General features: G+C 36.2%; 1 protein-coding gene across 3 annotated transcripts; it reads right to left on the bottom strand.

Moving 5' to 3' along the window:
• Positions 1 to 352: 352 nt before the first annotated feature.
• On the bottom strand, positions 353 to 22,610 carry LOC108671600. 3 transcript variants are annotated; one of them, XM_018159166.2, is made up of 9 exons: positions 22,551 to 22,610; positions 17,374 to 18,025; positions 17,081 to 17,154; positions 10,656 to 10,825; positions 6,851 to 7,030; positions 5,407 to 5,488; positions 4,813 to 4,950; positions 3,430 to 4,343; positions 353 to 3,194 (listed from the first exon to the last, which is right to left on the bottom strand). In XM_018159166.2, exons 2-9 carry the CDS (start codon positions 17,972 to 17,974, stop codon positions 1,319 to 1,321), a joined length of 4,035 nt encoding a protein of 1,344 aa, XP_018014655.1. In that variant the 5' UTR covers positions 17,975 to 18,025; positions 22,551 to 22,610; the 3' UTR covers positions 353 to 1,318. The 3 variants fall into 3 exon arrangements, with proteins under 3 accessions (XP_018014655.1, XP_018014654.1, XP_018014656.1); XM_018159165.2 differs by having other exon boundaries at positions 5,401 to 5,488; XM_018159167.2 differs by lacking the exons at positions 10,656 to 10,825; positions 17,081 to 17,154; positions 17,374 to 18,025; positions 22,551 to 22,610 and adding an exon at positions 8,360 to 9,155 and having other exon boundaries at positions 355 to 3,194; positions 5,401 to 5,488.
• Positions 22,611 to 26,936: the final 4,326 nt, after the last annotated feature.

A 26,936-nucleotide genomic window follows, 5' to 3' on the forward strand; every position in this document is an offset into this window, starting at 1 on the left:
CATCAAAAACTTTCTCGTGGTTTTTTACACGGCGCAAAGAAGAGGCCGTACATATGCCGTGCGCATGCGTCTCCATATGGCGTGCGTAGCGAGCGCGTCTTACAACGCTGCTGTCGGTGAGCTCGGCTGAAGTGACTCTGCCTTGCGATCAACGGTAGATCCGAAAATCTTGTTCGTACTTATAATTATGCGATCATATATTTCAATAATTTCGTTGTTATCGTAGTCGGGTTTCATTTTTAAGTCAAGTTCTCTGATCATTGCGCCGACTTTATTCCCGCTTGTCTCTATTCTTCAGATAAAATCTTCGTTAATCCCGTTCACTTGTTTTCTGTATCAGAAAACAAGTAAACGGTGTTTTCTGTTCTGTTTCCCTTTATAACTGACAAAATGCAACTAATTTTTATAAGGGTATTCACACATCGAGGCTGTCTTCATTTCTCGTCGTTTCTCACCGTAGAATTATAATTAGCAGTAAATGAGAGTTAAAAGTTAAAATTTTCACTTATTTTACTTATCATTTTTATATACTTCAAATTGGCTTACAGTACCACTAGCATTTATGTCTTTACAGTTTATATATAAATGTATATATTAGCTACATGTTGTTTAATATATTAAATGGTAATATGTGGACCATCGGACAGTCAGTAAATTCTGGCGTTTTTTAACTGATACACACAACACAGAGGCACATCCCAATTTCAGAGCAATCAACACATGAAATTAATTAGAGTGAAAAAGTTCATTTATACCTTAACATATTCTGGCACATTAAATCAGCTCATAGGGTTTACTTTTACACAACTAACAAATCGATAGTAGCATAACCGCGACTTGATTGAACCAATCCAAGTACGGCATTAAAAAAGCAACAATTATCGTCAAGCGGGCAAAAAAATGGTCCACATCGTTTCTTCATCTGAGAAAATGAATTAATTAAGCCACCATCGCTCCAAAATGACGACGTCGGCACTTGAAAAATCCGTCAAGCTGCTAAGATGTTATTAATCTTATTTTCGCCAGAGACAAGGAACAACCGCAAGATTAATGAAAAAAATTTTCGTGAATTTTGTCGATACCTCAACATGGGTTACAGCTTAAAAACTTCAAGTATTATTGAAGAAAGAGCTGAGTCACTAAAGGCCTATTTAAAATCAACTCAAATAAACTCGGTTCTACATATTCTAAGTCCTCTAACCATTCTACATGATCTAACATCCCTGATAAAAATCCCCCCTCATGGATGGACTATTTTTTATACCGTAAGTCTTCTTTTAACTTGAATTAGTGACTAAGGATCAGAGTTCAGTATGCTTCAGATGCTTTTTTCTTTCCTTTCTCTTTGCGATTTTGGTCCTCTCTCAGGGTTGACAAGTAAGAAATACGGGACTTTTCCTTTCGCAACTCTGTGATTCTTTAGCCATCGTTTGCCTTTCAACAGCTTATCGTACAAAATGTCTTTCCATATTCCAGGTGGCAAGTAAATGTCCCTTGACCGAGCACCTCTTTTCAGCACGGGAGCAACCATTAAGTCTTCCCCCACAATCCACTGGTCTCCAATGGATAAACTCTTTAGGTCCTTTGGGAATTTCAAAGCCAATGGTGATACCAATGGGTAATTATTGGTAATACTTTCATTGAGATTTTTCCGGAACCTAGGAATAACCAATTCCTCCCTAATTCTCATGAGATCGTTCATTTTAGCCACTACTGCTGAATCGTACATAGATGGTAGAACGGATATTTCCATAGCCGGAAGGAATGCACTCACTCCCATCCAACGAACATATAGTTCTCTGCTTGGAATTTGCCCAGGTTGAGTGGACCAGCCTCCCACAACCCCAGCATCCACCAAATTTCCACCGACGGCACTAATTGTAATAATTCTGTTAGGCAGCATTTCTAACATATCCCAACTGGAATCTACGTAACTCACAGTTAAGAATGTCGGGGCATCTACCGGAATGATGGCAGTATTCGTGCTGATCGGAGCCTTTACTCGCGAGACTGCTGTTATAAATTGCCGAATGGCATAATCAGGATTAGGGTGTGCACTGTAAAACTTGCGGTATGGTGGCAAAGATTGCGTGCTAGTCGGTGAAAGATGGAAAGAGTTAATACCGTACTTATCTTTGAGCTTTATCAACTGAGATGAATACCATTCCACGGTGTTTGGATTAGTGAAATCTAACACTGCCGCAGATTTAGTTTTCGATGAAGGAACTAAAATCGGAAGCGTTGAATTTATCTGGCGAATCAGCAAATCCATAATCGATGAATTAGTAAATCCTGCAATCTCAACGTCTATTAGCGATGATAATGTTAATGCCAATTTTAGTCCTTTTCTGTTCAACCTTTCCATCAACAGATTTGGGTTGGGAAATCTATGATAATCGAACTCTAAAGTGCCAAGTTTTGTTTGCCACGAAACTGGAAGCAAAACATAACCGCAGGTGTTGCGTAGGTTTGAAGCAATTGACTCCACATAAGCGATAACATCATCTTGATCAATAGAGCTCTCATCTTTTGATATCCATGGCCGCCAAATGGGACACAAGAATCGATCTGCCACCTCGCGTAAGGTTCGACTTGTTACAACCGCCGGCGTGTGGATGAGCTCAACATCATCTGGCAAGGGATGAAGGGACTTATGCCATTTTGATGTGGCATACTCAATGCTGTCCATGCGTTCTATGTCACTCAGTTTACTCAAGAGTGAAGCAACTTTAGGGGCAGTACAGAGCGTATAATCTAAATTAAGGTTTTTGCGGACATTGGGGTGATTAAAATCTACATCATTTTCCGATAGTAAGCAAAATTCCCTACTGGGTTCATGCAGAGCATTCACACTCAGCTTCGCGCCAGCTGCAAACGGAATGGATACCAAAATTCCTTCAGATGAAATCCATATCCTGCGCAGCAGGCCACCAACAGCGTTTTGCTGGATCTGACCAGAATACAAAGCGGTCTCAGATATTTTATCCAGTTTTGTGAGTGGCATGGCACCTCCAGTTACATCACCCACACCCCACCAGACACCTGTCGTGTTCTTGTCCATAATGAAGCAATCTTTCATCACCAGGTCGGAGCTGGAAGATTCCCAATGAACGCTGAAACAGTCCACGTCATCCAGTGGGGGCCGGTGTGTCAGTTGTAGTCTAGCTTTGTTCTTGAAATCAACGCACTGCATGCTGAAAAAGAGAGGCATTACTCCATATTAAACAATAAAATATATAATACATTGAAAGAGCGAACTTTATTAAAAAAAATAATCAGTCTAATTGAGTTTCAATCTATAAATCAATAAAAATTTTATCCGTTTAGAAATCGTCAAAATAATTGATCCAGCTCAGCAACAGATTCACATATTGAATTTTAATACTTAATTCGTACTCCAAAGCAACTTCAGAAGTATTTGAAACTCACTCGGAAAAATGATCTCCAAATTGAAACGGGTCCGTTTCGTAGATTCCATAAGGAAAATCTTCTACTGAAACGGCTTCTTCTTCAGCTTCGATCATATAATTCGTATTACCCCGATCAATTTTAGCAGACGCTTCATTTGCAACATAAACTCTTCGGCCAGCAACAGCATCCCCGTTCACATGATTCCGATCGTCAAATGCACCTCCGATGTTGGGGTTTCGTGCAGGAATTGTCGGTTTCTGATCTAGCGCTTCCTGTGGAGTTGGTTTGGATTTTGGATCATCATTCTCAGCTAAAATTGGTTCAATGAGAAGGTCGGAATTATGAATTTTGTCTTCAGATATTAATGATGCAGTTGTGGTTGTAGGAAGCGTTTCCATAACAGCTTGAGCTGGGGCTAACATATTGTTGAACCAAACGTCTGAAGATTCTGTGTCATCTTCAACTTCGTTTAATTTCTCGTCATCCGATGTTGTGTTGATCGCGACTTCCAATTTATCGGAACCAATGCTGGGAATTGCATCAGTTGAGTTCGTCTCAGTAACTTTAGTTTCAGTCGAGCGTTTTTCCCGTCTCGATGCATCTGTGAGTTTGTTATAGGTAATTAGCGAATCCGATCTCAGTTGCTCAGTTGGTGAAATTGAACTGAGGGCTGCTTTACGATTAGCCAGACTCCGCACCGTTCCCTCAAAGGATCTTCTTTTCCGCTTCTGCGGAGGATCGTTGCTTTCTCCAATAACGTCGATCAGGTATGTCAGGTAATCTGTACAGTCTGTGTGCGCTGTGTTGACCGGGAATTCAACTCCGAGTCTAATTTTGACTAGCGGAGCGCGATACCCTGACTCGTCGTCCACACTCATCACCTCCATTACACGATCTGCTTCAACAATCTTGATTCTGTCGAAGATGAACACCTGCAACGAGGAAGGGGTATTTAAACAGGGGTATCCTGAAGAAGCTATTATCATATAAATTGGTGTAAGTCATGCATTTACCGGAAAAATTGTCTAAAAAGATGCTGTATGCATCGTCGTTTCCAACTTATTTTTTATTAACTTAGTATTCAGGTTTATGACTAATGTCGCTTTATGTGATTAGTTATAATGTGTGTTATGACTAACTTCGATTACGCTCTAGAGCATTCATTCATGAAAGTTGCACCATTACCCAAGTATCTAAAATTTGTAAATACGAAACAAATTAGTTTCTTCGAAGTTCATTAGCTTGAAAAACTGACGCGAAAATCTTGTTCGGTTATTACAATCACAATAAAGGTAAAAATTACACATTTTTATTCTTGTGGCAAAATGTAAATCAAGGCTGATTGACGGAACGGATAAGATGTAAAAATTGTTCCTGTTAAATAAAATTTGTGAAACTCACAGATAAGATGTGGAGATGATAGTAGTGATAAATAAGAGTGATCAGAATGACGATGATGGTTAGCAGAATGATGGACAGAGCGAGGTTCTGGTAGTCTTCAGGAGGCTTCTTCTTCTTCTCTTCAACTGCAGGCATTTTCTATAATCATAATTAATTAATTAATTGATTTATCTATACTGAATAACAATATAGTTGGCAGGCGTACATTCAACTTCCTTTCAATTGACTCATGCTGACTGGAAATATCGCAATAACTTTTTTGCTCACACCACTAAAAATTTCAGTTTTGCTAAAATTTTTTATGCGGGCATCACGCATATTCAATACTCGAATACTCACAAAATATTTACCTCACAATATTAATATATAAGGCAATATTTTAAAATATAAAATAATAACCTAAATTTTGGAAATTAAATTCTTCATCAATGGGAACACTAATAAAGTAAAATGTAAGCGTACAACCCTTTTTAAGATCAAACAAAATCTAAACTTTCAGCTGCTATTGCAATCCGAACTGATTTAGTACACAATGTTCGGAGATTAACTTCTATACCAAACCAAAAAATAAAACACTTAAAATGATACCTTTACATTTTTCTCGCGGACGAGCGATGCGATGGAGTTGAAGTTTGAGGGCTGTTGTTCTGCTGCATCGAAGTTCCCACTTTGTCGACTGGAAGAAAAAAAATCTTGTATTAACACCGAATGGAATTTTTTTTTCTCATTGAATTACTCGTAATTGAGCGCGTTTTTAATAATCATATATGGATGGTGAAACCAACAGACGCAATATCCAGAACGTATTATGGGGTCTTAACGTATGACATTCTAATGTACGATGTCATTTTACAAGGTAAAAGATATACATCCAGATTTAATAATATTCTCTGAAAACGAAGCATTTTCGCTGACAGAACTTAGAGACTGATGTCAATTGATTGAAAACCCATTAATAATGTATTGTGTCATAATTTTAAGAAATTACAAGGAATATCAATACTCGCGCAACTGATCACTGAAACCTAACGCAAAAACATACTATTCGATCTTAAATAATCCCACATATTCGTAATAAATCATAACTGAATGTAATTACCAAACCTATGAAGAGATCTTTTGAAGCGTTTGGTTGAGAATTATTCATGTATCATTTATTAATGCCATAATGGCACGATGAGAAGTTCTAATATTATATTAGGTCCCAGGAAGCGAATGTGATATAAATTGCCTTAGGTGTGAATAACTTCAATGTAATATAAATATAATGTAATTTTTGTTTGTATTTGATACAGTCCAAATCGTGACTCGATGAAAGCATATGGACTATTTTTCAGCAAAAAAAAAAATATTTGACGTTCTAATTATCCGTTAATGCAATTCACAGCATTAACTCATTAGAATCATTGAAATAAGTGGTTCAGTTTCTACATATATTTTCAGCTAAACTCGTTTAGGGACGCTACACCAGCCATTGACTCCCTTAAGTCATTTTTAGAACAAAGGATCCTTTAATAAACATTTTTTCAAGTAATATTTCAAGAACGCTGCTCAAGCCATTGTCTCATTAGAATCGTTTGTAATACGATAATACCTACATTCATTTACTGCGTTACTCGTCCAAGAACATTATAACACATGATCTAGAAACGCTAAAACAGAATATCTAGAACGCTGTTAAAAAATCTATTTCGCTTTAACAGAGGATCTAGAACACTATAATAGAAGATCTAGAACGCTACAATAGAGGATCTAGAACACTACAATAGAATACATAAAACGCTACAACAGATAATCTAGAACGCTACAACAGAGGATCTTGAATACCATTTTAGAAGATCTAGAACGCTCTAACAGAGGATCTAGAACACTATATTAAAAGATCTAGAACGCTCTTACAGAGATCTAGAACACTATATATAATACAACTATAATAGAAGATCTAGAACGCTAAAACAGAGTATCCAGAACACTATAACGGAAGATTTGAATGCTCCAACGTTCAAAATCTAGATCACCGTACAAGCCCCGGACTCACTAGAATCGCTTGAAGTACGCTGATCTGTTGGAGCAGATTGAGTCTTCGTAGGCCGGGACTTCCCCGTCCGGCGAACTGGTCGTCCCAGGCCGCGACCGACGGTCCATCAGAGGCGAAAGTTCGCTGCGTCTAGTCGATCCTGGCGCGCCCTCGTCCGACGATGAAGCTGAATTATCATCACTGTAACAAAAATTTTGGCGTTATTGAGAGAATTTTTTTTAGCTGGCTACCTAATATTTGTTATTTATTACTGATACAATGAGATGGACGAAGCTGAATTATCATCTCAGTAACAAAAATTTTGGCGTGATTAAGCTAATTTTTTTAGATGACCACCTAATATTTTGTATTCATTACTGATACAATGAGTTGGACGAAGCTGAATCATCATCACTGTAACAAATATGTTGGCGTGATTAGGTGAATTATTTTTAGCTGGCCACCTAATATTTTTTAGTTATTACTGATACGATAATTCGATAAAATGAAGACTCGATAATTATAATGTTGGGCCGGGAAGTAAAGTCATCTTCTTTCAAATATAATTATAGCCACTGTTCTAAATTAGATGCGCGTGTGGAATTTACGTATTTCAAAGGCATAAATTAATTGATAAAGGAACTACTGAAAATTACATTCATTTTAATAATTACTGTTAATAGGGAATTAGCGGCACGTAAACGTTTCAAATCTTTATTTAAATTATTGACGTATATCAAAAAAACAAATGATATTCTAAAGCTCAATGGCCGTAAAACCGTTGATTTACAATGATCTCATTGAACAGTTCACATGAAAATAGATTAATTTTAATAAATGGACTAAAGATAGCCAGAATTATCTGCATACTACATAAAGTATGCTGATAATTAATTTTCATTCATATCAGGGATCTTGTTGATCACTTCCCCTCAGGGTATTAACTTATTCAACGAAAAGATAACATGAAAAGCTTAGAGTATATTTATGTGTAAAAAATATATACACAGATTGGCCAGTCTCATTGATTTCATAAATAACGCAAGCAAAACCCAGATCGTTGAATTATAAAAGCAAGAACTAACGTGAAACATGTTTGAAAACAAAGTACTGGGGATCTTGGAGACGTGAATACAATAAACTATGACTTCATGTGCATGTTAGATTGTTTGTCTTTTTGGCGCCTTGCATTTTATAGTTTGATGCGGCAGCAGAATTGTATTTTAGGAGATGAAAATGTTGTTACGTTTCGGATTGTATTGTATTCAGCACGGCAATTGAGATCAAGCGCTCCATAATTCAATAATTTCGTGATAAGTTTTAGTCCTAATATTATATTCAATATTGTACAGCGAACTTTGGAGTGCAATAGAGCATAAAAAAACATTTCAGTATTTTTAGTACCATAGCATTGATTTTAAGATTAATTCAAGCAATTCTGGTTTTCTTGTTCCGAACTTCTGTATGCTAAATAATAGACTTTGTATGGTAGGGGTAGCAGTAAACGCTGATATCGTTGGTCAAACTTACATTGCCTCATTTCTGTCTTTGATAACAATGGGCCTTTCGTAAGCTATATGAACAGCTTTAGAACAATCACTACCCTTCAGTCTTTCGTAAGTTCTACTCTTCTTCAGAGATGAACGAATACCATTATTCGAAGCTGGTTGCGTTTCAGAAACAAGCGAGGTTTCTTCAGGATGAAGGTTTGATTCTGATCTAAAATCGCTCAAATTTTCCATTTCATATTGTGAATTGATAACGCCTTCAAAATGTTCAGGAATTTCATTCAAAGTCTTATTTTCTGAAGTGGATAATTCTTTTTCCATAGGAATACTCGAAGCCTCTTCTTCTTGATTTTGCATCGAATCAAGATTTTCCCCCGAATTTGTTTTCTCTGTTGAATTCAGTGTTACATTTGAAGCAATTCTTTTATTTAGATTTGCAGGTGCGCCATTACACTCTGTTTCAATAGGCTTTGATGTTACGTTTGAAAATATCACTCCAATATGATCAGGATGTAAGCCACTTTGTCCATTCTCAGTTGCGTTATCGAAAAGTAATTCGTTTCCGTCATGTGATTTCGTCTGCGGCAAATTGTTTCGTCCGGGCTCTTCATGGTCCGCTTTCGCAGAAGCTGAGCTCGAATCATCATTCATCATTTCAGCCTAATAACAATGTAAAGTATCTCTGATTAATTATTAGCACAAAATCAGGTTCAAGTTATTAAATTTAAAGTAAATTCATCAATAATTTCTTTAGTTCAATCTTGTTCAGGCACTTGAGCCATGGAGTCGCACCACTACGAGAACCGTACTGACAACCGTGCCTCAAGAGAGACACGACTACTGGTCTTTATCTTCAAGAAGGTCTCATCTAACGTCTTATCAGTCAGTGCAATACGAATTACATATTTACTAGGAATTTATTATCACAAGACCTGTCGTTCTATCGACCATTTATCGTTCTAATATTTACGTCGTGCGTGAGTGTGAAGTCGCTTCTCAACATTGTAGAGTCCAACCATAAAAGGTTTATTAAGAATTTACAATTTTCTTTATTTTTTAATCGATGACGTTTCTCCCGGGGGCAAACATTGCAGAATTGAGTTTTCTTTGAATTACTTTCGCTTCTATTCGTGAATGAAATGTATTAAACTTTACGTACTCATTATTTCATGGATCAGGCATTTCTTAGTGTTAGGCCTAAAACGAGTTTATCACTATATAGTATTGATCGCCCAGGTCCAACCATCTTAATGTGTTTCAAAAAATTTGCAAAGCAAGAAAATTCAGAAGAAAATTCATAAATAAGTAGCAATATTTGACATGAAGCGCAATTTAGCTTAATATGTGGATGAAGCAATAAACATGCCATAATTTCTCAAATTGACGGTGAGATAAAAGTTAAAGTGTGTCACACCTCGGTGCTACTGCCGTCATTGCTCCACTTCAGGTTCACAACGAACAGACAAGTGTTCTCAAAAATTTACAGTCGTGGGTGGAATATACCACGAGGCAAAAATTGAATGTAATGAACTCACAACCAACACATGTTGAAAAATTCTCTTGATTCTTTCTCATGAAAAAACAATTATCCTGTTCAAATTTGAATTCAACAACAACAAAAATATTAAAATAAAAGTTTAGAAACTTTGTGTAATGTTAGAGTATTTTTCTTATATATATTCTTGGTTAACGCATCTTTTATCATAACAACACGATCAAAAACATATCACGTTCGAGCTTGAAGTTAAAATTCATAATTTCTTTATAATTTAATGTGTCGAAAATTAAATCTAAAAGTTGTTGTTAACTTCCCAATTAAGTATATATGTATAACAGTTAAAAAACGAAACTAGCTTGAATCGCCGGGTGGTTCAATGTTATCTAGGAATTCCGAAAGATGTTAGTGAAAATAATAGTTTAATGAGTCACTATGACTGGAGATTCATTAATGTTCCAAGACCTTATAAATGTCTTTACTAACTGTGAATTTAGGAAAATAATAGCCAAATGCTCAGAAAAAAATAATTCATGTTAGATTGTGGACGTCATCCACGTTTTCAGGGACCACAAAAATTTTTCTTTTTACCCGGAAATAAGAGAGAGTATTCGTCAAATAACACAGTAAAGTGAGATTTAAGCTATTTTTTATGTTGTCAGAGACCTTGGAAATATCTCTGCCTTATTGGAAATCATAGAGAATATTCTTCAAATTGAACACTAACCTGGAAATTTCCACTGCTTTTGATGTTGACAGAGGCCATGAAAATATATCCTCTACTCGAAAATCAGACAGAATATTCGTCAAATTAAACACTAACCTGAGATTTCCACTGCTTTTGATGTTGTCAGAGACCTTGGAAATTTTCTTATTAGCGGTCACCCCAGCGTGTTTGGTTTTCTTCTTGCTGCTTCGGCTGGTTCGGTTCGACGCGACAATCGTTGGTGCATCGCCGCCCGGGAGGAGTTCGGTCGAATCTCCAGCATCAATCTGCAAGAAATTAGTAAGCTTTGTTCGATTGCATGGAAAAAATTCTAAAGCAACAGGGCAGGATATGAGTTTAAATTAGAATTTTTCCCGAAAAGAACAGGATACAGTGAAATAATTTCTTGGACAGCTAATTTTAGATTTTATTATTTCCCTTCCCTTTGAATGTACAAAATAAAAAATCTCGGTTATATAAAGTGACCGTGCCTTGATTCCACGCGTTATGGAGATTACTGTGCAACCAACCAGCCTTGGGGAAAATGTTAAGTAATAAGAAAGGAGAATGATATTAGAAAATGTGACCCCATATACAGAGTCCGCCATATTTATGTTTTTTTTGTTATTTCTCAATGAGACAGACAGGTGCATTGTTTTTTATTAGATGAGCTAGTAGCCAATAATTACCTAAACAATTCTCAGGCATATTTATTCAATATGACCACCCTTTTTTAATGACTGCCACCAATCTACGCGGGAAAGCTCCACAAGAGATACTCAGCGTTTCTTGAGGGATCAAGTCCCATTCTCGTGTCAATTTAGACTTCAAACTATCCAAAGAATCATGAGGTTTTCTGCAGACCCTACTCTCTAAATCTCTAAAATAGCCCACTCATAAAAGTCGAGAGGATTCAAATCAGGGCTTCTTGAAGGCCATTCATTTTTGCTAATGAACGCTGGGATGTGACCCTGAATCCAGTTTTGGGTCATGTTTGAGCCATGTGATGGGGGCAGAGTCTTGTTGAAAACTCCGTGGTGAGCCGTTGAAGTGTTAACGGGCACAAGGTAACAACACAGCTCCCAAAATGTCCGAAATGTATCGCTGACTGTTCAATTTCACTCCTGAGGGGACAAAAACGAGTGGGGACCTCCCAGTGGCGGTCACCGCGGCCCAAACCATCACAGACATGGGATTTTGATGTCGTGTTGCTGTTCTGGTTGCCATAGATCCATCCCGACTCCAAACTCCATCCGCTGCGTTAACGGTCATTTTGACGGTTAACGCTCTGTTCAATGTCAAATTTTTTCTCGTCACTGAACACCAAGTTGGACAGCCTGTCATCCTCAATGAGATCCAGAATGTGCTGGCATCTTTCGAGCCTCATTCGTTCATGACGGTCTGTTAGTTCATGCCTTGTTTGCATCTTGTAAGGGGAGGTTTTGAGGTCATCTTTGAGGACTCTACGCATTGATGTCTGACTGACTCCTGCTTCTGCAGCCAATTTTGCAGCTGAGCGACGAGGGTTTCTCATAACTTCTCCCGCGTGTTTTTGACCAATTGTTTTGTCCGGACACTTCGTTTCCTTCCTTGACCAGGTTGATTGCATGTTTCACAAGTTTCCTTGATTTTTTTACCACCTTCCACACATTTTCACGACGAAGTTGGAGCATTTTTGGCAGTGACTGAATTACTCTCGCCCTTTTCATGAAGGGTTACAATTGCATTTCTATCTACTGCCATAAGTAATAGTAAATTTAGACACCTTAGACTTCTGCAATATAAAATAGATGAATTATTAGATGATATTAGGCTTCATTATAAAAGAAGAGTCTCCTAGAAACCAATTTATTTTATCAAACATCCGTTGCCATAAATATGGCGGACCCTGTATATATGGGTCTCAAATCCGTGACACAAGCCAAGTGGTAACTCCGTTCACACTTAAGAAGCAATTATCCATGCATGTCTGCAATTTTTCTATACGATGTATATAAGATACTTTGATGTACTGCGCCATGTATGGTCTCTCCAGTATGATGTAAGAAGTCTCTCTACGTACGTATTGATGTTCGGAGTATCCAAGTCCTGTGAACGTTTAATTGGTGCGCATTGTATAGTTTTTATGAAATAGTTGTTTTAGTTTTATGAAATTCAAGAGTAATGGGATAAAATGAAAGCCAACAATTTTTCTTCAGACGTTACCGAAGTTTGACCTCGTATTCCTGATACACTGCACAGTAACCTCGCCAACCTCATCCATTATTTTAGTTGTGCGCCTTCCAATGAGACGCGTGCAGAATATCGAAGACATGGCTACAGGCTGGCTTCATGTGGTCTGAGCTAAACAGTTCTCTTATTCTCCAAAATATTATGAAAGTAGTGTTATAATTCATATTCTCTAAAATTGTGTTATTAGACGGTTAAAATTATATTATAAATCTTATGAATTAAATAATACATAATTTTTTTAAACGTTACCATAAAATTAAGTTAATAATTAGTTTTGACCATGAGCTTCGGACATTTTTTTACTTATATACCTGTCCTAGGGGGAGCAAGAGGCACAATATTTAGCTATCGCTTAACACTACAAACACAACAAAAGCGAAAGTTAAATATCATAAAAAGAACGTTTTCTCTCATCGTCAGACGACAATCTTCGCTGAGACCAAACAACCAAACCCCCAACATGGGTTTGAACATCCCAACCTTTGACCTACCAACACAACTAACTAACCCTATATAATTTACTGGCCTACACAACCTAACCCTATAATTTACCGGCCTACACAACCTAACCCTATAATTTACCGGCCTACACAACCTATCCCTATGATTTACCGGCCTTCAAAACCTAACCCAATAATTTACCGGCCTGCACGAAATATCCCTATAATATAAACAAACAACCTAGCCAAACCCCAGAAGAACACGAAAAGATTTCTGCCCGCTCTGAACGATTTCGCAGCCATTGATGAATTCCTGGGGTGATTGTCTAAAATCATCCATATTAAAAAAAATATAACTCAGTACTCACTGCAGTGAGTGACAGAGAGCGCTGCATTTTCTCGTCGACGAAAACTTGAGGTCACGGACGGACGGACAGACGGACAGACAGACAGACAGACAGACGGACAGACATGGCGAGCACAATAGTGCATTTTGTCCATAAATGAGAAAATGCACTAAAAAACGGTGAAAAAACTGTCGGTTTAGTTTTATTTCCGTTAACTTGAAAAAAAACGCCACATGGTATTATTTCACCGGTCGACCGGGCACTAAAACCTTGCTATGTCCGTTTTTTCTCACCGTTTTTAGTGCATTTTCTCATTTATGTAAAAAAGGCGCTATTGTGATCGTCATGTCCGTCTGTCCGTCCGTGACTTCACGTTTTCATCGACGAGAAAATGCGTTCTCTGTCACTCACTGCAGTGAGTATTGAGTTATATTTTTTTGAACAGGTTATGTAAAACCACCTAAATGTATCTTTTCGGCCCCATATGCCCACTATTGGCTTGTAGACTAATAGACAATGCATGATGAAGTTTCATGACAGTGTAATTGAGACAAGGCAGTTGGAAAAGCAATCAGTGCGCAGGAACACAAATTTTACAAGCAATTTTGAGGAAAAAAAAAAAATTCTGAAGAATTTAAAATATAAAAGGTCTAAAATTTGATTACCCACCATCAAGTTAATTGAATCACAAGTGATAGAATGGCTTCAGAGAGCGCTATAAATGATCGACTTAAATTAGTTGTATGAAACATTGCACCATCATTGAGCAAGTGATAGTTTCGTGTAAAATACAACACGCAGACTATCATAAAGTCCACTTAAGATCCTGAACGGGTAGCCTTTGATGAGATTCAACCCTCGTCCAGACCCTGACTTCTCTGAAGACCGCATTACGCTTTGCTCTGAGCCTAAGTATTTTTGTCAACTATATTTTGAAAAGTTAGAAAAAGATCGGAGGAAAAATGTCGAAAATAATTGAAGTGGCTGTTCAGAAAACATTGAACAACTTTTTCGGGATAATCTATAATATAATATATATAACGCTTTTTGGACGATTGAAATAACTTCAAAACAATGAACTCATTAAATTTGAGCTGAAAATTTGTGAGACATTCGCAACGTGGGGAAGAATATAAATTACTCTCAGTAGCTGCATTGGTTTGCGATGAGAGTTCAGAAGCTACTACGAAAACAGTGTAATGCAAATCTTGCACAATTTGGGTGGCTTCCATATTAAAAAACGATTCGATAGTGATAGATGAAAATTGAATCAAATCAATAATTTTAATTTCAAACGCAGCAATCCGGCGTTTATCAGGAGGTAGTGTGAGAAAACAAACAGACTTATCCGGTGTTTGTCGGGAGTTTGAGTGAGATAACAAGCAGACTTATCCTGTCCGGTGTTTGTCGGGACGTCGAATGAGATAACAAGCAGACTGACCCGGAGTTTGTCGGGAGTTTGTGTGAGATAAAGAGCAGACTGATATGGTGTTTATCATGAGGTTGTTTGTTTTAACTGCTCCACTCGGCGTTCATCATGAAGTTGGATTGGATAAATAGCAGGCTACTGTAATATTTATCAGTAAATGTTGTGAGGAAGTATCCCGGCGTTTATCAGTAGTCTGCATGCAATTATTCAGCGAAATAATGCAGTGGCAGTTATGAGATTGTGTTACACAAGTAGCAGGTTAAATTGAGCTACTATGAAGGTTTTATCATAACTATAATGACAGATACGGGGATTAAGCTACCATGTACGCGACGGCATGGTAACGGATAAATAAACGATGGTAAAACGGCCTGATGTTTTATGCGGTAAATTGTCTATTACCGCTACACGTGCTGAACGAGTGTATGAAAAATTCAGTTTACAGTGTATCAGAATTGAGAAATGGTCAGGGTGAATAAACGAATATGCAATGGAAAAATGATTTTCGAATGAATAATGTTACGCGATTGAATAATAATCGCGTCGAACAAAGCGTTCCATGCGAGGATTTTTGAAGCGCATAATTTGCTGCAATGTGTCGATCATTGCAGGTAACATGCACGGAATATTTTTGTAGCAAAAATCCATTGCAATTAGTATAAGAGAATTAAATTTCGGATAATCGACTAGCATCGGAACACATTATGGGGCGTAACCACATTTGTTCAGAAGTTGACCGTCTACCATCAGCGTAGATTTTATCTTAAATTAGTTAATAACCTACAAATTTTCAATAAGTTTAAAACTTTAAACTCAAGAACCATGTAATCTACAGTATATCAGGAAAGTCAGTGTTTAATCCCTATTCTTACTGAATAATGAATAACTATTAGGATTGATCAAGATTTTTCATAAAAAAGATAAGCGACTAATATGTTCAAGCCGAAATGAATGAAGAGCTTCATTCAGAATTTTTAGAAAACCCGTTCAAAACTAATCCATAGACTATGGAATTAGTTAAATACCGTCTATAACCATGATAGGGTCAACAAATTCATCATGTTATGACTCACAATAACTAACCGCCATTTTTGATGACGGTGATATACATTTATTTTTGATCACCAAAAAAGTAGTATCCAATTAAGGTCTCATCAGTGAGGCAGACAAATTTCATAAAATGTTAAAGTTTTGTCCGAGATCAGTTCATTTATTGGTTGTTCTATATTTAGATAATTGAAGATTTTTCCCTGAGGAGATATTATAGGAGATATTTTTCCGTGCCGTGTAACTTGACTCACGGTTTCGAATAATTTTTAAACGCTTGGAATTTTTTGCTTTTCCTCAAATTTTTTCACCTCTGTATGCGTTTGACAAAATTATCTCATAAGTGAGCCAATAGAGCACATATTTTTATACGTAAATAATTTCCCTGTTTCCTCATCTTACGAAATTACCGTTCAAACGAAAAAAAGTATCAAGTTTTTCAATAGATGTTTTCATGAAACTTTGCGTTGATTTTTGCGTATAAAGTTGCACATCTTCATACCTATATTTTACTTCTTTTTTATTCCTTAACTAACTTGTTCAAATGATATAGTGATACACGGTTCTCTTTAATTTTCATCTGTTTGAAGATGAAAAAAATAACAGTGTATTATATGTAGTATATGAATAGCTTAATGAAAGCAAACGAGCATCATCCAACAATTCAAATTTTTTTCTTACATATATACAGACAGAATTACATTTTGTATATCACACAGAATTGTTTTCCTTTAAAGTAAAGAAATTAGTTACATCTATAGGATGGGTAGCTGCGAATACAGTTTTTTAAGTACCTCCTTCGCGTGTTTTTTTAAAACGATTTAATTTTGACGAAATATAGCACACCTCACCTCTCACCAAATATAATATATGCGTTTTCAAACGATTAGCGACAGATATTGTGTTTAAATATATTACCTGCTGTTCATCATATTTCTCAAATACTTTTTTGGTGTTTCTGATTCACAAAACAAATAATTGGCCTTTTACTTTTAATTTCATATAATGTAAAGTAAAATTGTGAACAACTTCCATTGAAATAATTACCTGTAATTCCTCTTGACTTGGAGGGACGAAGAGAAGAGAGAGTTTCCTTTGCCAGCCCGGCATCTCTAATCCTGCTAAAAAAGTTAAGCGATAATAGATAAATATGGCGCAGAAATATTCACAGCTAATATTGACAGCAATTTTAGTCTCAAATGGTATTAGTATTCCATTTATAATCATTTAGAAATGGTGGATTCGCTAACATTACCTCAGATAGATTGTAGTCTGTACATGGGTATTGCAAATTGAGACCTATAATATTAGGTTATTTAATGACCGTAAAATCAATTCACCTTGACGGGGATCAAGTTCAGAAAATCGTCTGGCGGTTCTTCTACTCTGTGGTTGCGACGATGTCTGTAAAAATGGATTTTTGGAGGAGGAGAATATGTTCCTCTTAGTGTTGTTACGAGGAGACTTCTCTTCATCACGGACGCCATTAGGGTTTGATTGATTCGACACTTTCCAGAATGGCACTTTAGGCCTCACACTTGCATTGTTGTTTTGTTTTGATCCAAGCTTTTTGTTGGGAAGTAAAGTTTGGTCATTTTGGTCCTTGGTACCGGAGACATCTTTTTCTGGATCGGAAAGTTTATCAAATTCCTCATCAAGGACCATGTCAATATCACCTTTAAACGACTTCGTATTTTCACCGATATTTATTTCATTTTTCGTTTGATCGACAGCCATTAAAATTTGCTGCCCAACATTTTCTAATCTCTCTTCAGCAAGCTTTCCATCCTTCAGTTTAGCTGGCCTGGAATTTTCATCCTGCGGGATGCCTTCTTTCCCATTCTCGTGTAATTTCGTCTCATCCCGTTTAGAATATTGGTCCAGGAAACTAGGAGACGATTTGCTGCTGCCCAGCGATGATCCTTTTCCACTATTACTCATGCTTGCTTTTGCAATTTTAAACTGAACTGTAAATGGCAGACATTCTTAAATCTGCAATAAATAAACACATGCGTTGAAGATTAATATTTTCATACAGAGAACAGATAAATTTATCTGATACAATTAAAAATTTAACTGGTAGGTTTGACAAACGTCACCGCTGACATTCAGTTTGCCTCAGCAAAATGAGTTCACTAACTTCTGAGATGAGTTGTATGAATGAATCAGAGGAATATTTACAGTTAAATAATGATTAATAAAAGCGATACTCAACAGACCAAGGTATATGCGTCATTTAAGTAATGAAACAGTCAGAGGCTAAAATGGCATACAGAATAATTTTCTGTGGAAATCTTTATTCAAACAGAATAAAGTACAGGATTACATCATAGCAATCCTGTAACATGAATAGTTTTATAAAATTATATATTCCCAAAGAAAAAGAAGATTTCGTAATTTTTATAATTAAATAAAATAATTTTCATTATTTTTTATATTCCCTCCATCCCCCAAAAATATGGCTTCCAACAAAAAATTGAAGGCGAAGCCGCAAACCTTGTCTCTGAAGCCATCTGGCTTCATCTTAAGATTGTTGCAACGCGGCCCAGGCACCTCGCTATAAGGAGACCCATGACCTTCAACCACAAATTATATCTTGCCCGTAGCGATAGAAAATGACCAAAAAAGTATATGAAAGTCATGCAAAAACCAGTTGATTTGTACCCTAACCCAACCTTACAGGAGGGACGATTTTATGCCGTTATGACTGGATTTTATTCTTATAAAGAATGTTTTGAAAATAGATTTTTATCCGTTTACCCCGATAATGAGTGATCTCATCAGCTGTGTAACATGGATGCCCGAGAAGTGTTACTGGTGCTTGAATTTGAGGATTTAAATTTTTGACTTCTCAAGTTTCAAATTTTTCCACTAAGGTGACAGTATAGAGAATTTCTGGATAAAATAAAAGAAGAAAATTTCGTGTCAGAGGAGCCGCAGAAAAATTTATTGCAGAAAGTCAACCCATCTGAATACAATAACCTTAATCATTATTTCATGGTCACGCACACATTCGTCTGGCAGCGCAGAAGTGTATGTTTAAATACGATAATTCCATCACTGTAATGGCGCAGTAGCCTGGCTACCTCCAACACAGAACGTGACCTCGTCTAAGCCTGCGCATGCCAAATGCAACTCAGTACGTGATGAAGCGTAAACGTTTCGAGTTGACGTGTCGCAAAATGGCAACATGGCTCCCGTATTTTCTTTGTGCAATTACTGTTCTTTTTAGCACATTTTCTCATTTATGGAAAAATGCACTACTGTGCTAGCCATGTCCGTCTCTCCGTCGGTCTGTCCGTCTGTCTTTCCGTCTGTCCGTCTGTCTGTCCGTCTGTGACTTCACGTTTTAGTCGACGAGAAAATGCGCTCTCTGTCACTCACTGCAGTGAGTACTGAGTTATATTTTTTTTACCTATTTCGAGCCTTGATATTTGCTTTAGACAAACTTTCACCAACCCCCTGGAAATACACATAATTTTAGTGATGATCATCACACAGCAAATCCAGTGATTCGATATAAGATCCAGTACAGAATTATGGACAGAAGCGGTAAAGGAAATGAAAACTCAACCCTACTTGATTTTATTCCCCGCCGTTCGTATGAAATTGCAAATTCATTGGCCCGCATTATATTTATTATTAGATTCTCTTGCGTGACCACGCACAGCTGAAAGCGATTGAGCGACTCTTGTTACCCTTGTAACAAGAATTTTGCACGAACGTCGTTCTTTACGGTTTTATATCATCGCTTCTAAAGTTTGATCAAAGTTTATCCCACTGGGCCCTGTTCATGATATTTATACTGAAGCATAGTCACTTGTTTATATTGAAGTATATATATATGTAACACAAAGCATGCACAATAAAGCAAGTTAAAAGTTTTTATAATTGATTATAGTCCATGATTCTCTTAATGAGCTAATTTATACTACATATTTACGATGATGCATCGAGCGTACTTTAAATACTGAAGCATAGTCACCATAGTTCTTAAAATGGGGACTTGTGAATAATTTTCATCGTGAAGCATCTACCCTGTTTTTCATAATGAAGCATATATAACGATCATAACGGCGACTAGACCACAGTTTTCACTGCGAAGTATAGTGACCAGATTTAATAATGGATCCGTGTTCTCAGTCATTTTATTTGTAATAGGGGTACAAGGTTTGGCCACAGGACGTGAACGTGTTAACAAGTGGCCTTCATGTTTACAAAAGACTTGAGAATGAGAGAATGTGGACGTGATAAGGTTAATGATCGCACGAGCTAACATGTTTTCACAGTTTATGTGTTGCACAATATCACACAACGGCAAAATAAATACGTATCATATGTGGTTGAGTATATTCAAATCCTGAAATGACCTTTATTACAAAGCATTTAATTCATTCGTCGTTATCGTAGCATTACTTTAAGAAAGAGTTTAAAATTTATAATTAAATTTTTGTCGTGTTAAATTTTTAAATATTTTTTCCGTGTTAAAATTTTTGTCGTGTTAAAATTTATAATTAAATTTTTGCGTTTCAAAAATTTTCATGGCATATCAAAATTATATTTTATTGTTTTTCGATATCGTAGACAAAAATCGTCAACAAATCAGAACCCATGAGAAAATGTATAAAAAATTTCTGAAAAATACTCCCTTGATATACTAGATTTTCACTGAAACATCGGCAAAAATGTACATGTCACAAGCGGAACTCGAGTCCACTGTTGAAACAATGGTTGATATACAATACTCCACGCAATTAAAACGATTTGGGCAGGAAATTATTCATGGATAGAACCCTTGCTGATATTTTTCAAATTAGTAATAAATTGTTATCAAAACCTGGAAATTACTCTGCAATAACAGTACATCTGTGGGCAAAGTTATGTAAAAAGTAAAATCAGTATTTAAGTAAATACTGAAATCAGCGTTGCTAGGCTATCAATGGCAATCAAGCAGTCACCGTACAACGGTGGCCATGAACCTGTATGGACCAGCAATATTCAATATTCACTATATTAATCCTTTTAATCCTTATTCATTTTTCCTTAAATAATTAGCAGTCAGTCAACATCCGAATTTCTTATAGATTGACTTTTTCTTTTTTCGTTGATTCAGTTACTTGCTGTTAGGGAATAATATAAATGTGTTCATATTTCATGTAACAATTATTCCATTTTCATTTAGAGCTTTCCGTACTTTAGGTTAAGCAAAAACCCGGGATTTATTCATTCATATTTTAGTTACGAGCTGGGAAGGTTTGCTGCACGGCAAAACGCTATTTTGCAGATACGTTTTTAACCATTAATTTCATTCAATAGACGTATGACCTTTCTTTCCATGTTTTAAAATGAGAGTCTTATCATCTGTGCAAGATGTGTGTTTGAAGTGATCTTTACTTAATTATCATCACAAGCATTATAATTATTAAATATAATGAGGGTAGGGGTTGTGGGAATAACGGGATTTGGTAAAATAGGATTCCTGATCCTATTTTATCCGATTTAAAGAAAAAGGAATTATCAGGAACGAGCAACGAGGGGTCAACCAGCTAGTACTACATAAAACTATTCAGCTGAGGAAAAGTGTGTCAAAAATGGATGAAAGCCGACAGCTTCCTTAATATTAGAGGGCTTAAAACTCTCAAGAATGGGTGAATACATAGTTTGTTCTTCTTAGTAAACGCCATGCATTGTTTTCCCAAACGGGTTCAGAAAAGTGGTTCACAAAGTGTCGTGTCTTTGCAACGAAGTGCCAGTTCGCAGGCTGCTGATGTTGACACTAGAGGTTAGTTTGTCGACAACTGGAGATTGTGAATCAGTGACCGGATATTCGACACTAGACATTTCGTTAGGATAGGGCAATCTGGGTGACTGATTCCTACAAAAGCATAATAACGAATATTAAACGATTCGGGAATATGGATGAACGTTTCTTCTTTTATCACAAAAATATGGATATTTCCAACGAAAATAATTAGTAAATATTCAAATTGGAATTTAAGAAATGCCCCTTAACTTTTTACACTTCATATCACAATCATTACTTTTATTCTTTCATAGCAATCAATAATTATCGATGCCGTCGTAGTAGTATATGATATTTGCTTCTCTGGCTTAAAATTGTCGAAGATAATAATAAAATAGAATATAATAAAATAAGACATTATTCCAAGCATCAAGAAACAACCATTCGCGATTTTTTTATCTACACAAATAATATAAAAATTTACATTATTACTTGTTTTATTGCACAGTGCCCTTTAAACACGCGAAGTATCAGTCGGCCGCGGCGAAACACGTGCCGAACAAAACAAAAACAATCAAGGGTGAAAATCCTGTCTCAGCGTTAATGAAAGCACTTCGTTCGTCAACAGCACTAGAAACTATGCCCCAATTTAATATAGTAGAACCAATTTCAGTTCACCCTTGTTATACAAAGTACCGTGAAATCAGACACCGACTAATACTTTCTAGAAAAAAGAATCAACATTTTGCCACATTGATTTAGGAGCGTAATTACTTGACCGAGTGATGACTGCAGGCCTACGGACTGGTGCACCCGCTCCATACTGAGCGTCAATGGCGACTGCCGCTGCAAGGTGACAGGAGTACATCGTTCGAGAACGTGTTCTGCCCTACACTGGAAAATAGAAAGAAAATTCAACTCAGAGGAGAAGACATAAGCCTGCAGCAATGCGAGCGAGAAGATATAAGCCAACAGCAATGCGAGCGAGAAGATATAAGCCTGCAGCAATGCGAACAAGAAGATATAAGCCTGCGGAAATGCGACCGAGAAGATAAAAGCCTGCGGCAATGCGAACAAGAAGATGCAGCAATGCGAGTAAGATGATATAAGCCTGAGGCAATGCGAGCAATACTTCACTAGCGGTAAACTTAAACAATTAAAGATTTTTTTTCAGTTTTCAAGCTAATCCACCAGCGTTCAATAGCGGCAAAAGTTTTTTAGTATTTACTCTCATGTGGCGCACTTTGTTGGCAAATTAAAGTACAAATAAAAATTTTTATTCTGAACAAATCTCAAAGCATCATTCAAAGAAGAAGCTGAAAAAGCTGCCGTGAGAAATATCCTGTCCCATGAGATTTGAATTGACTATTCACTAAATAACTTAATGAATGAAGTCTCTTAAGCTTGGCTGTGTGAGTGCATGTATGCAGACGAGTCAGCCTGTGAACTCCCCTCAGTAACTGAGCAATAATTTAGTAAGGCTCTGAATTGAATATAGGATGCCCAAATCTTAGATAATTTAAACACGTTCTGGTTCTAACAACTAGGAAAGAAAGTCAAAATTCTCTTCAGTGATTATTCGAATATTATGTTAGTTATAAAGGAACCCATTTCTTATGTCTCTGCTGAGGATTTTTTCTCAAGATAAAGGCGAATGAAGCAGGCACTGGGTAGTTGCAGATGATGCCGTGCACCTAACTCGCAAAGAAAAGTAATAATAATAATAATAATAAAAAACTCTGAATAAATCAATCTTCCACGATAGTTAGGCTAGTTAGGCATACAGCAATGACTGTAAGACTGAGCTTTCTGTAGGACATGAAACGATTCAAAATTTCTATATGTGCGAGACTATCCCGTCTATTTACTATGTAAATATATGTATTTACCCTGCACGTAGTACGCATGCAACATATAAATGCATGGCTCGTTAATATTTTTTCTCAAACGGACTTTGTGTTTGGTTGGCTGTAAAGAGTCATGCATGAGATTGCGAATATTTATGGCTCACATTCTTTATGTAACGACATCGTCAAGATTTAACCTCCATTGACTACCCTGAGCAATTGGTAATCATAATTATTGCAAAAAACAATGTAAAATTTTGAACTGCAAGTGTAGATTTAAATTAACTAGTAGAATGTGAAGTTACTAAGGTAATGCGAAAAATCGAGAATGCAAAAATGTATCAGTTATGATATAATAAAAAAATGCTGCATTGCGTATTTATTCGACAACGATTTTCACTATGCAATATCATTAGGTTCAGCCTACATCATCAGCTTCGAATTTCACTCCCGGAGTTTGAAATAACACGCCCCTCGTAGAAATTATTATCGAATTATTATCGATACGGGAAAATGAGTGAGCATATGACATTAATTTATGCCATCCCTCAATGTTAAAAAACGCGGTTGCGCGCAATAACATTTATTGCCAACACATTCACACAGAAATAAATAGGACTTCTGGATGAGGAAAGTTAAGTGACCAGAGGACACGAGTTTTATTGTAAACAATCATCCATAATTCCGTCTTTCTTCTTTCAATATGAATTTGAAAGTTTTTTTACCATATGTCGTTGATGCTAAAATTCAGCAAGGTATAATAATTGAATTACTTCTGGCAAGCGAAACTGTGACCTTCCATCTTAAATCAGTCAATAACATCAACATACTCAATGGAAGAACGTGGAAGCATGACATAACATAGTGATGTCGGCGCTGCAGTGTAGGCCTGATGTGGCCTGTCGCCGATTCTTTTCCTTTTATTGCCTTGTTCATAGATCTAAACTCCTGTCATTTGACCGTATCTTTTCATGACTGGCGATAGTTTGAAGTAGCTACTAGACTTCCACCGGGTTCGATAAGGAGCTAGGCATTTCAAATCTGAACATATATTTTTCCATAGCTTTATCTAGTCTGTTCTTGAACGCGTTCATACTTGGAATTATAACTTCAACGCCATAGCATCGACATACTTTATAGTAGTTCTCGTATCGCGCCACTACTTATGTTCATGGTCCTAATGATAGCCGAACTACATCAGGCCTACAGAGTTTATCGCTGTGATATTCGCATCCTGGTCCTAACCAATATCCAAATTGGATCACATTTTTTGTGGATGGAAAGCGAGGGAATTTTTTAGTGAATGTTTGTACACTCTCGTCTTCTGTACAATTTCAGACGATGATTTTGTATGAAAAAGATCCTTAATGAAATGAGCTAGAACTTACAATTCATAAATATTAGCCCATTAATTAAGCAGGTTTCTGAAGCTCTATTGACCTGAAAGGTAATAAATGAGGGATTATTGAAGGGGGTTTTCAACACCCAAACAAATAACTGAAAGTTCTATTTATATTATATAAATTTATTTATTAAATAAACAAATATATGAATATTGTACATGTTAATGTACTTTAATACATAATTTTTTTCTGTTTTCCCTAAGTGAAAAAGTATTTCATTCATATTTTTATTAATTCCGTATTTGTTCATTTGCTTCGATTCTCAGGCTCTAAGTACCTAAAAAATATAACAATTGCTACCTAATTTTCTACAACATTACATATGCTTTGGGCCGACGAGTTGAATGTTGGATGAAACGTTGACATCGATCTTGTGCAGTTTATCCTGAAATAAAAGTCATTCTCTTTTACTGTCAAAGAAAACTATACAGTTCTGAGGGATAACTGAATGAAAGGGAGAAGATGGCCAAAAACCAATTCTCGTCATAAATGCATTTAATTTTAATCAGCACAAATTCATTTGATTTTCGGATTATCTTAATCCAGATTATGAATCACATAGTTATTTTAACCATGCAAATTATAGAATGAAAACTTTTGCTCGCGATGAAACTTAATGCATTTAAATAAAATAAAATAATGATCGTCATCCTTCATGTTGATTCAACTATAGTTCATCAAAGTTAAATCTTTATTCATTTCGTTTATATTCACTTCTTTGCCTTCTTTGTTCCTAATTTAGAAGGATGAATGGTAATTAAGGCTGCTGCGATGTTTTTCACTCTTTATGAATTCGAAAGCTGCGCTTCTCTACACTCATAACTCCAAAGAAATCAATTTTTTCAAACCACTTCACAATCCTGACGTCGTCCAATAGAAACTTTACCGTTGACATGAAATATCTTTGAAATGATGCCACGAACTATATATAAAATACTTTCGAGGGTATAGATTTATAGATGATGCTTTCTTCTGTGAAAAGTGTGCATTGTTCGGAACTCGTTGTGACGAAAATTAATTTACTTTTTTTCTGTATATTTACGCTAGCAAATAATTCACAAAAGATATGTTGGATATGAAATGTTTCTTTATCAAAGTTAGATCCTAAAATTATTGCCAAATCTCGCGAAAAATTTTATTTGTAAAATTTTCAAGAAAAATAAATTTTCTGAAAGACCGAGCAACAAATTTTTTGCTAGTCTGAAAAAATTCATATTTTATCCGTCACACACAATTTAGTTACTTAATAAATCTTCATGCTCGTATATAGATAGGCACTAATTTAATAGTTAAAATAAAATACTTGCACGATGCTTTAAAGTTTCCGCATGCTCTCGTTCAATTTTGCATCGCAATAATGAACAGATGGTTTCCCAATCATATTCACTCATTATATGGCAAAATAATTATGCTTTGTATGAATTGATGCATTGCTCTGGTTCAACGATTTTTAACCGATACAATGAAAGAGCGGTAATATTCTATATAAAGAAGATACGTTACAAAATTCTTCTAATACGTTACAAAATTCTTCTGATGCTTAAATTGCCTTTTTCCTTTTAATATTTCATCTTCAACATTTTAACACTGAGTAGCCAAGAATCGTTTTTTCTTTTCAATGTAAAACGCTTAAAATTCCTTAAGTCTAATAAGAAGCCAGTATTGCTCTGAAGTGATCCAAACTTCATACTTTGAAATACTATTAATGCCTTAATGCGTGTTAGTACCGAGACTTAAAACGTTTTCAATCTGAAGAAAATCTGATCCTTCATTCATCTTGGATGCATGTGCAGTACCTCAAGATTGCGATTAGAACGATGCTGATAGGCAGATCTATAATGTACTTATGACAATAAAAGACACAAGTTGGGCCATGAGTTGTGTTGCCGTAGCGACTTACTCTTGAAGAT

This window comes from Hyalella azteca, unplaced genomic scaffold (genome assembly GCF_000764305.2).
Source record: "Hyalella azteca isolate HAZT.00-mixed unplaced genomic scaffold, Hazt_2.0.2 contig12387, whole genome shotgun sequence".
Classification (NCBI taxonomy): Eukaryota; Metazoa; Arthropoda; class Malacostraca; order Amphipoda; family Hyalellidae; genus Hyalella; species Hyalella azteca.

Excerpts from the sequence above, each read along its gene's own strand:
- LOC108671600 (XM_018159165.2), bottom strand. The coding sequence starts at position 17,974 with ATGAGTAATAGTGGAAAAGGATCATCGCTGGGCAGCAGCAAATCGTCT. Across the intron at positions 10,826-17,080 it reads CAAGTCAAGAGGAATTACAG|ATTGATGCTGGAGATTCGAC; the intron begins GTAATTATTTCA and ends AATTTCTTGCAG. Across the intron at positions 4,951-5,400 it reads TCCGCGAGAAAAATGTAAAG|AAAATGCCTGCAGTTGAAGA; the intron begins GTATCATTTTAA and ends TTATGATTATAG.